Source organism: Galeopterus variegatus, unplaced genomic scaffold, assembly GCF_000696425.1.
Source record: "Galeopterus variegatus unplaced genomic scaffold, G_variegatus-3.0.2 Scaffold846, whole genome shotgun sequence".
In the NCBI taxonomy this organism is placed as follows: Eukaryota; Metazoa; Chordata; class Mammalia; order Dermoptera; family Cynocephalidae; genus Galeopterus; species Galeopterus variegatus.
The window spans coordinates 464,202-476,188 of NW_007726957.1; the positions used below are offsets into that span (position 1 = coordinate 464,202).

The 11,987-nt window shown below is 36.5% G+C and overlaps 1 protein-coding gene across 1 annotated transcript in view; it reads left to right on the top strand.

Annotated features, from left to right (window-relative positions):
* The window catches only part of SCFD2 (sec1 family domain containing 2), a 171,942-nt gene extending 163,661 nt beyond the window's left edge, over positions 1-8,281 (top strand). Inside the window, exons 5-6 of the mRNA XM_008572914.1 lie at positions 7,511-7,760; positions 8,175-8,281. Coding sequence (XP_008571136.1) covers positions 7,511-7,760; positions 8,175-8,281 — 357 coding nt within the window. The remainder of the gene's footprint in view (positions 1-7,510; positions 7,761-8,174) is intronic.
* Positions 8,282-11,987: the final 3,706 nt, after the last annotated feature.

Sequence of the window (11,987 nt, forward strand, 5' to 3'; positions counted from 1 at the left end):
GGATCAAGGTGCCAGCATCTAACAAGTGCTTTCTTGTTGCATCATCCCATGGTAGAAGGTTGAAAGTCCAAGAGAGAGCAAGAGGGGTCCGAACTGACTCTTTTATAAGGGCACCAATACCACCCATGTGGGTGGAGCCCTCAGTATCACACCCACTTCTTATTATTGTTGCAATGCCAATTAAATTTCAGCATGAGTTCTGGAGGGCACAAACATTCAAACCCTAGCACCCTCCCATGTGCCAGGTTCTCTGCCTGGGTTGCATGCCCTGATGCAAAGCTTCTCATGCCCTACCTCACATAAACCAGCTGTATTAATTTCCTATTGCTGCTCTAGCAAATTACCACAAACTTAGTGGCTTACACAACAGAAATTTATAATTGTACATTTCTGGAGGTCTCACTGGATTAACATCAATATGTCATCAGGGCTGTGTTCCTTTCTGGAGGATTTAGGGGAGGATTTGTTTCCTTGTTCCTTCCAGCTTCCACAGGCCCCCCACATTCATTGGCTCATGACCTCCTGCCTCCATCTTCAAAGCCAGCAACATTGCATCTCTCTTTGACCACAGCTGGGAAAGTTTCTCTACTTTTAAGGACTCATGATTAGATTGGGCTCCCCAAGATAATGCAGAATAATCTTCCCATTTCAAGATCTATAATCTTAATCATATCTGCAAAGTCTCTTTTGCCATGTAGGGTGACATATTCAGAAATTCCAGGGACTAGGCTGTGGACTTCTTAGGGGGGCCAGTATTCTGCCTTCAATATACTCTTAGGAAGTGAGCATTACATATTTGTTGAAGGAATAAAGGAAGAATCCTACCCCATTGCTCATTTCCCAGAGCTTTGCTCCTCCCTTGTATTAGATACTGATTGTTTAAGATTCAGTTGAGGTACACCTTTTCTAGGATTTAGGTGTTTGTCTGCAGTGTTTCTAAAGTGAATGTATACCTCTACTAAAGAACTTATTTGCTGCGTTGTTGCAGCTGTTTACATCTACCCCACTCACCTTTCAGCTCCTTGAATCTTGTGTCTTGCTTTGTTCTTTGTATGCCCAGAGTATAGCACAGTGTCTGGCACATAGTATGCACACAATAAATATTTGTTGATGCACCAGTACATCAATGAAATATCCTTACACACACCAAGTAACATTTTTGCATTTTGCTGGGGCATGTAAAAAGAAGCCTATTCCCCAAAGAAACTGAGTAGCTTTAATTATGGAAAATTTTTTTTTTTTTTTTTGTCTTTTTCGTGACTGGTAAGGGGATTGCAACCCTTGGCTTGGGGTCACCTACACCGCGCTCAGCCAGTGAGCACACCGGCCATTCCTATATAGGATCCGAACCCACGGCAGGAGTGATGCTACGCTCCCAGCGCTCCACTCTCCTGAGTGCGCCACAGGGCGGTCCTAAGTATGGAAATTTAAAGCCTTGTGGCAAGTCTCATGGCAAGTGTTAGCTAGTGATGTCTTCAGCCCCCCACTGATAATATCCTGTGAGCCTGCACACATCCCGACTGGGTTGAAGCTTGGAGGACTTGCAGAGATGGGTTCTCCAGTAGCAGCTTGGAGTGGCTTAGAATCTCCCTGAGTGTCTGCAGGCTCTGCACCGCAGAGGAGCAGGCCAGCCTGGCCTTTTCTGCAGCCACACGGAACGTGGCTGGTGTGCTACTCACGCTTGCAGAGGTAACCAGCACAGAGACAGATTCTGACTTTGGAGATGTGTTTTAATTCAACCTAAAAGTCAGCTTTTCTAAAGACAGCACACATTTTACAGAGGGCCTTTTGTAGGGAGTTACTGGGGACTCATTCAAGAATAACAGGATCCCCAGACTACAGATAAACAAAAGATTTTGTCACTCTAGACACAGCTTCATTCTTCTGCCTCCTACTAGTAGGCCCATTTATATAAAATGAATGAGAAACTTAATCCCAGTACTTTGTAAAGAAGTCTTTTCGTTTTTGCTTTGGTCATGGTTTGCTGTGCATGTCCTTTTTAAGTGGCAGCATTTAATAATGTTTGTATTGCCTTCGACCTTTTACTAACTGTTGCAGTTAAGTTCCAAGATGTGGTTTCAAACCCAAAATTTGAAGGCTGTTTCTCTCTCCTTTGAGACTACTAACTTTCTATTCCTAGAACGTATCTTAATCCCTTACCAGCTATCTTAATCAGTTCTGCTAGGTGAGAAAGGAGCCCATATGGTGGTAGGTGGAAGTAGTAGTAGTAATAGTTTATGTCTATCAGAATCTATGTGCCAGGCACTATGCTATATGCATTACTTCTATTATTAAATTTTCAGGAGTGTTGTAGAGAACCCTGAGCATTTTCTAGTTGTTAAACCTTTCTCTTTTTCCACTCAAGAAACCACTTTAGAAATATTTTGCTTGACTGTCTTAATAGCAAACTCTGGCTCCTGCAACTTAGCTTGCCTGCTTCCTGTACCTGCCTGTATCCATATGTTAATAGAAGACAACAACAGTCTCACACCACCCTATGGTCTGGATGCAAATTAGGCTCCAGAGCTGACCAATGGACTGTGTCCCATAATCAGCCAATACAAATTAGCAGGGCTGCATCCCTCCTTTACATAGGGGGACCTGAAAGGGAACTTGGGTGGGAAGTTAGGGTGGGAATTTCGGCTATAAAGACTGCCTCTTTCCTTTGCTCAGGGAAACACTGGTCTATGAGACTTCACTCCCCAGTGCTCTCCTTGCTTGCAAGCAAAAAGGCTCTGTAACACTGAACAAAGAGCTGTAACACCAAATAAAGCACTGTAAAACTGCAACACTGACGCCAGTCTTGGATTCCTCTGTGCGATCTCCCCCACAACAAAAAGAACCTGATGAAGCAAAAGCTGTTATTATATATTTCTAAATAAAGTTTTCCCCAAAATTAACCATGAGAAAAGTGGGAGTCACTTTATGTTTGAGTCCTTACAAAGACCGCCCTATTGAGGGTATTACTTTATTTTAAATCACAAAGTAGTTTAAGCAGCTGTCCCAATGTTATGCAAATAGTGCCCATGATATGGGATTGCATAATATTTAGGCATTTATGGTATTATTTCCATTTTACAGATGAGGAAATTTAAACCTGAAGAAGTTAGATAATTTGCCCAAGTAAGTGATATAGTCAGGATTCAAACCCAGGCTTATCATCTTATCACATCCTCATTATTAATCATCCTGAGATTCTTTTTTCTGCCTTTAAAAAGGTTCTATCTAGGGAGTCACTGATCTTTTCCTTCCTTTTTATTGAGGTCTCATTTCTAAGAGCAGAGAAGAACAGAAAATGTATATCCATCCAGTCTGGAGCCAGGCTTTTATGGGTAGCAGTAGAAAGGTCTAGTTCACCTTTCAAGCCAAGGTGGCATGGGGCTCCCTCTGCTTCATCCTGGCTGGATGAACACCCTGCTTCAAAAAAACGTGCCTGGATTTGTCTCTTATTAGCTTTCCTTTCCTTTCCAATAAGCATTTTATTTTATTTTTATTTATTTATTTATTTTTTATTCCTTTTTGTCTTTTTCCGTGACTGGCAACGGATCGCAACCCTCAGTGTCACGCCCGTACCGGACTGGGACCGGCAACGGGATCGCAACCCTCGGTGTCACGCCCGCACCTCACTCAGCCAGTGAGTGGCCGGTCTGTATGTGGGATCCGAACCCTCGCTGGGAGCGCCGCCGCGCTCCCAAGCGGCGCACTGTAGCAGTGCACCACCGGGCCGGCCTTATTTTAGAAGAGTTTTAGATACACAGAAAAGTTCCCAAGATAGAACAGAGAGTTTCTGTATATCCTTCATTTTATTGTTAAAACCTTATATTACTGTGGTACATTGCCAAAACTGAGAAACCAACATGGGTACATTACTATTAACTATAAACTCCAGACTTTATTCAGATTTCATTAGTTTTTCCCTAAAGTGCTTTCTGTGTTCCAGAATCCCATCCAGGATACCACATTACATTTAGTAGTTATGTTTCCCGAGTTTCACTTGGTGTGTGACTGTTTTTCAGTCTTTCCTTATTTTTTATGACCTTGACAGTGTTGAGCAGTGGTCAGTCATTTTATAGAATATACCTCAACAGGGATTTCTCTGATGTTTTTGTCATGGTTAGATTGAGGTTATTGATTTGACGGAAGAATACTACAAAAGTGAAGTGCATTCTCATCACATCATATTAGGGACAGATGACATCATCTCAGGGACACTTGACACCAATATGATTTATCACTGGTTATGTTAACTTTGATCTCCTAGCTAATGTTATGTTACTCCTCCCCTTTCCTTTCCACATGCTATTTTTTAGAAGCAAGTCACTATGTGCAGCCCATATTCAAGAGGTGAGGGGAATTAAGCTCTGTCTCCTGAAGGGTAAAATATCTACACGAGTTCTTTGCAATTCTGTAAGGAAGATTTATCTCTTCTCCCACATTTATGTTTATTCAATAACTTATTTATATCAATATGTACTAATATTTATCATATACTTTGGATTGTATTAAATACTACTTTATATACTTTGCTCAAATTGTTCCCGCTTTGTTCACTGAGAAGTGTTTCAGTTGACTTCTGTGTCCTTTTGACATGTCCCTATCCTTTTGTTTTTTGAGCACTTTCTTACGTTCTGGCACTACAAGATCTTCCAGGCTCATGTTGTATTTTCCCTGCCCTATCCCTAGAATCAGCCATTTCCCCAAGGATCCCCGATTCCTTTTATTGGAAAATGATATTAGAAACTAAGATCTGGTCACTGAGTGTCCTCATTGCTACTGGGTGTCACTACTTCTAGATCCTTTCAGTGGACAGTTAGGAAATACATGTATGTATGCCAGCCCATGTTACATACATGTCTACAATTATTTCTGGATTTGTCCATATGTATGTACAGTAAAGCTTTTCTTTTTTGAGCATTTATATTTTTCAGAGTAGCCAACAGTAAGAGTATGAATCACTGCCTTCTACCACCAGTGGTAAAGTTTGAAAAAGGAGGAAGGGAGGAAAAGAAAGTAAAAGTGGAGACCCAGGGATAATGTGACTTCTTGCTCAGCCACCCTCTAGTCAGATCATGTCATCTTAGAGATGAAGAGATCCTGAGGTTAAGAACTAGTTGGTGGAACAATTAGAATTGGAATCTGGCTTTTTGAAATGGAATTTCTTTATTTCCACTACATCCCTTGCCTATTGAAGAGGGGTCAGTATTCTTGGCTTTGTACTCAACTCGATTATTGGCTTCTTGGGATGCCTTAAATGGATTTAGAATGTAATTTTAGAAATTAGTATGTACATCGGAAGTCTTCAGACACATCACTAATGAGGGCTTTTGTTCTCTAACACACATCATAGATCAGTGACTTGAAAATGAAGCTTTTGAAGGCCGGATGTTAGTGAATGTGTCTTTACAAATGATTACCTTACCCTGTTTTACTTTTTATAATTATTCTTATTATTATTTTGTTTTTGTTTTCCCCCTCTGGGGAGAGAACCATAAGGCTTCTATAGGATAGATACTTTATGTATATACCTGCTTTTTAGAAATGAGATATAAAGCAATGAAGGAGTCTGCTTTTTGTCATCCAGGGAGTTGGTGATAGAGTAAAAAGCAAAAACAAAAGCTGCAGACTTCTCAGCCCTGTTTTAATAGGACAACCACATGACTCCTTTCTTTTCAATTACTTTTGGCAGCTTGTAAAGCAAAGAAAGAACACTTGATGGTTCCTCTCAAGAGACTCCTTAGGCTATAGGACAGTCCTAGGATCCTTCAAACCTTTGGGCCCCTTGCTATTTTTGAGGAGTGTGTGTGTTTATACTTGGTAAATCATGCCTTGTCACCATGTAAAAGTAACATCTCTGGTCTGTTCTTTTCCATTTTTACCTTATCTATTCCAAAATGTTAGCATTTTATTTTTGTGTGATACATCGTGAACATCCAAGATTTTAAGTTGAAATAAATGATAACAGCTGGCTTTTTGTGTACATAATATACTTGTGAACCTTAACCTTGAGATGCTATATCCACATTTTTCCAGGTGTGGAAATGACTTGACTAGAAAAGCACATTTTGTGTAGTCATCACAATACAAAACAACATTCAGCTGTTTGCTGTGAACTTTCTCTTCAGAAGATGGAGTTTTTTTAGCTCTTTATTCCAATATTCCTTCTTAACTTTTAGACTTTTCCCATGTAAAATAGTGCATTTTCACACACAGAGACACACACATACCCTAAAGTCACATCTTCTTTTCCTGCTTTATTTTTCTCCATAGCACTTAACCACCATTTAATATACTACATATTATACTTCCTTGCCTTTTTAGTTGTCTGTTTTCCTCAACTAGAATGTAAATTCTGTGAGAGCACAGAGTTTGTTTTGTTCACTGCTGTATCCCTAGACCTAGAATAGTACCTAGAACATAGTAGGTGCTCAATGAACACTTATGAATGAATAAGGTAAGTTGCAAGTTGTAATCATTTGGCCCCTGATTTGAATATAAGTACAAATAGTGAAGTTTTATTTTATAGGTTTATATTATAAGTGACATTAAATCACATTATTTTAAATGGGGATTTATCTATTCAACAAAAATCTCAGAATTTATGCTAGAAATGTGTGTAGTTTCTTGTAAGTTATGCAGTTACTCCAGTAATGCAATGCTATTATCACATGCAAGAAATTTTGAAGTTCTCTGCTAAATATCCCTCAAGAAGCTGGTAGAAGAGCTAAAACCAGAATTTATTTTTAAATTTTAAGGTGAGTTGACTATCTGTATTTGTGTACAACATGTGATGATCGAATCAGTATTACTAGCATGTTCATCATTACAAATAGTAATTATTCTTTGTTCCTTACCCCATAAATATGTATAATCAATTATGTTTCAATTAAAAAATAAATTTAAAACAATTTTTAGGGTGAATTACCTTCAGACTTACCGAAAGAAATTTTGAACCCTAAGCAGCATTACCCAATTTGATCCCTTATTCTATTCACCAGATCTAGCAGAAAATGACTTTTGTCATTATAAAAAATATTCTGACTAATATTTGCCAATATAGAGAATATTAAAAAGAGTATGCTGCAAAACTTGAGGTTAATCCTTTGAAGGAGTGTCAGCATTCATTTGTATATATAGATGCTGCCATGTTTGTTTGGTTTTTAAATCATATTACTTTACAAGTATACAATTTTTTATTTAAAGTTTCTAGTGTCCAAAGTTGTTATTTTGGACACTAGATTAGTGGACTCTTATTTATTTAAGCAATAGTAAGGTGATATAAAAGGGTCTGCAACTTGACTAGCCATTTTATAAACTGGGTCTTTCAAAACAAAAACTCTAATGCCAAACTTTTTGCAGCATTCTCTCTAGGACAAGAAACACACACACAAAAAGCAATGTGGTCTGTGAACATCACAGACTTGTTTGCAAGCTATCTTTGGACTAATATGGTGCATAAGTGATGCCTTTGTACATGATTGACATATTTTCATATTATCACTTTTTATTTCAGAGCATTGGGGAGTCGACGATGTCTGTTGTGCTAAATCAGCTGCTGCCCATGATTAAGCCTTCAACCCAGAGGACCAATGAGGACTATAGCCCTGATGATCTGCTGATCCTACTCATATACATTTATTCTGTAACTGGAGAGTTCACAGTGGACAAAGACCTGGGTGAGGCTGAAGAAAAAGTGAAGAAAGCATTGGCTCAGGTCTTCTGTGAGGAGTCTGAGTTGTCACACTTACTGCAAAAAATCACAGGTGAGTGCTTAACAAAAATATAGGATATAAACATCACCAATACAAAAAAACAGGTTTAAAAATAAAGGCTGTTTCAGGAAGAAGATGGCATCATTTCCATTGGAGCTGTTTGGAATTTCATGTGGGTTGATGAATGCTAGCCAGCTTTTAGGATCAGAGGTTTACGTTGCAGTATTTTTTGTTTTCTTTTTTCTGTTGTGGTAGTGAAATGGCCTTCTTTCTAACTGCTTGTCAGAGTTCATATTTCTTAGAGCCAAAACCTAGTCAAAATAGCAGAATACTCACAGAGCATGATGTTATATTTAAGGAAAAAAATGTTTACATATTCAAAGGGTTTCTATTGACGTATTCTCCTAGAGACTGTCATTTCAAAATTTAAAAACTGTTTCTTTAAGATGTTACACAATGTTGTAGGATTGGAAATTGCCATTTTTAGGAGTAGTTTAATATTTAGACTTATGTTTCATTCTGAATTTGGTTTAATTGATACTATCCAAAATAATGCCAAAACATCCCAATAAAGTAGGCTGTGCTAATTTTAGGGAAAGGTATAATTAAATATCATAAAATCTTACTGTTTTTTACTTCCAATAAGGACGCAAAGAGGCATCCATTTGTGTTATTTTGTATCAAATTCAATATTGTTTTTTATATTTTGTGTAAAGCTAATTCCTGTTAGTATGACTGAGTCTGTTTGAAAGTGAGAAGTTATTAAAACTTATTTAAAGTCTAAATACTTTAAAAACATACCACATTTCTACCCATTCATTCATGAATGTGTGTGGGGGGTATGTATTCAGGTGTACACAGACCTCTTCATTCAGGAAGGCTCAAGTGAAGCATATTACATATTTTCCAACTTTTCCTCTTGTCTTGGGCCTCATTGGAGAGAGTATTCAGATCTCTCAGAAGCAGGCTCTGTAGCTATAAACCTTACCATCCTCTCTGCATGTGTACTTTAATTTGTGCCCACGACTGACCTTTCTATGGTTGGTTATGGAAAATGAAACCCTGACGAGATGGAAACTGAATGAAGTTTCCACAGCAATGAAACATTTCCTTGCTTAGGATGGAACTTGTTTGCCAACTTAAAATCTGCTTAAGAAAAACCACTGGAATTTGTTCCCATTTCATTAAGTACAGCGCTGTATGTGATTATATGTGTGTTTGGCTATAAATGAATATTGACTTAAAAAGGTTTAATATGGCTTATATAGTGCTTAGAACAGTGCTTTGAATTCTAGGAGAATTTAATTGGAAGTTATTCTTTAGATGCATAATTGCAGAAACAGACAAGAATGGTATGTTTTAACTGAGGTTATTTTAATAGCTTTCTTAAGTCATGCTGTAAGAGTATTCACTTAATATTCGCTCAAGGTGTTTATTGACCCAGCATTTTATTTTTTATTAGTTTCTGTATTTATGGTTGATTGCATTTTCTTGCTTTTCAAAACACTTCTGTGCATTCATGTTTATATTAGGAAAATTTGTAAGCTCAGAGGTTGAATATTTAAAAAAATAAGAATTTGTGGAAATTTTAGTGTATTTAAAAATTTTAGAGACATCTTGTTTTATAATACTAAGTATACATTTCTGCCTAGATTAATTTTGGATATACTGTTTGAACAGGGTTGAGAAGATGTGTTACTTAAACTTAACATAAGTGAGCTTACCATTGGAACACACACATGCACACACACACAAATTTATCAGCCTCTGTGGACACCAAAAGAACTTTATTTCTGAAGACAGACTTTTACTTGGCCAGTATAGACATACCCCTTATTAAGTATATTGAGAAGTCAACTGTCCTGAAAAGAAGGGTTTATTTTTACAATTAGCTGCTGACGAGAATAGTTAATCTACATCTCAGGATAATACTAATAGCATAGTATTGTAACAGTGGTGACTCAATCTCATAAAATAAGGGAGGATATCCCCGTATGTATTAGAAGAATGAATTGCCTTCCAAATGTGCTTAGCATATCATGGAGATAGGTTAGGCCAGCTTTTACAGTGAACTTGCTTACAGTACTGTACTTATGCTATTCCAGGTCATAGTCTTGGCTTTCTTGTTACTGAGTGGCTTGCTTACATATTGTTGTTTTATGCCATGTATGCTTAACCATCCCATCATGTTCTTATTTTCTGAACAGAGAATTAATATTCTGGTTATTATTTTAGATATTGCCTGTGTTTTCTAATCTCTCTATATTAGCTACTGTAAATGTTTCCCATACCTTCCTATTTTCATGCATATATCCTCTTCACTTCTTCATTGTTTTAAAGAAATTAAAATATTATTTCTAGCTACTGAAATCTATTGATTGTCTAGCTTTCTATAACACGAGTATTTTATTAGAGAGATAGGAAGAATAGGATCTAGGGTTCAATAGTAATGTGTGGAGACTATATTAAAGAGACTTTGTATCTTTGAATAGCTAGTCAAGATGATGTTGAATGTTCCTAACACAAAGTAGTGACAAATGTTTGAACTGATAGATATAATGAGTACCCTGATATGGTAATTGCACAGAGTATGAATGTACCCAATTATTATATTGTGCTCCATAAATATATAAAATTATCATGGGTCAATTAAGAAAAATAAATTTAAAAAGAGAGAAAAAGAAAGTTTATCAAATATTTTCTTTAAAGATTGTTAAAATTTAACTCATTAGAGACTCATGGGATGCAAGAAGAGCATATATGAACAATTAATTTAAGAATTATATTATAAGCAATTATAATTTATTATTTCAGTAAGTTTTTAAAAATATTGATGAGCAATATCTGACATTATATTCTAATCAGTTGTGTATATGGGTCTCTCCAATAGATGGAGCAATCTCAAGGAGAGGTGACTTTATCTTTTTCTCTTTTGCTTTCCCAGTGCCTTGCATAGTACCTGCCACATGACAATTTCAAGATATTGTTGAATGAATTGCTGGAGATACTAGGCATTGGTTAAATAAATAAGCTCAGGCTGAGAACAAAAAATAAAATAAAAATAAATATGTAAATAAAACTGGACTGTTTCAATAATACCTCTTGACAAGGATTGCCTTGTGTTTAAAATTCATATTTCCTTTTTTCTGTTAAATACGTAATTTACTTCTGACAATCTCTTTCATTTCTCAGTATTTTTCCCTTGTGTGGAATGGACAGGAAAAAGCTGTCATTGTCAAAGCAAAACAAAACAAAAACTTAACCATGGTCAATGGCAGTATAGTATTTTCTTTTTCTTTCTTTCTTTCTTCTTCTTCTTCTTTTTGGCAGTTGGTCTGTCCAGAGATCAACCCTAGACACCTTGGTGTTGTCAGCACCATGGTCTAACCAACTGAGCTAACCAGCCAGCTATTTTCTTTTTGATCTTTTCTCTTTTAAATAGATTCTTTAGGGGAGATTTGTAGAGTTATGGGAAAAAACTCTTTTTTACTCACACGTAATAATAAGGGCTAGCTTTCTGGATGTTGGGGATAGGGAGATGTAAAAAGAAAATTGGTACAGCCTAAATATGTCGATTAGTATTATGTTTTTTTTCAGTCCTGCTAAGTTCAAAGAGTATCAGTTTCCATATACTTTAGTCTTTGCATGTCAGACACAAGAGAAAACAAAGGAAAACAATTTGAACTTTCTTCAGAGATTTAAAAGATCTGTATAAACTTGGAATGTCATCATACAAGGAGGTGTATCAGAAAAAGCATAAGGTTTGGATGTAATAATGATTAGAAGAAGATAATACTGCATGAAGGTAAAAATCTATACTGTATTGTGAAATCTCAGCTAACTACACCACTTTGATCCATTATTTAAGAACATTCTATAAGGAAATGTGAAAAATGGCAACAATTTGATAATTTTGGTATATGTAGCAAGAAACATCAACTTGAAAATAGTTAATGGATTTTAACACTATGTACTTTTGTTGTTACTTTGTTAGGTACAGTATTCATAGCAGTTTTAAGTTTTATTCTTCATTATAAGTAACTTATTACAAATGACAATGTACAAAGTGGATTGAACTTGTGTGTTCCTGCCATTAATGTTGTTTAAGCACAATTTCATGTCCTCTGTATTAGGAGTAGAATTAAAGATTCAATAAAAATTCTAGAGTCCAAAAATAAAAACTAAAATAAATAAATAAAATTCTTTGGTCATCATTAAAAAAAAAAAAAGAATTTCTTGGTGCTCTATTACAACTGCAGATGAGTAGGACCTTCCCTA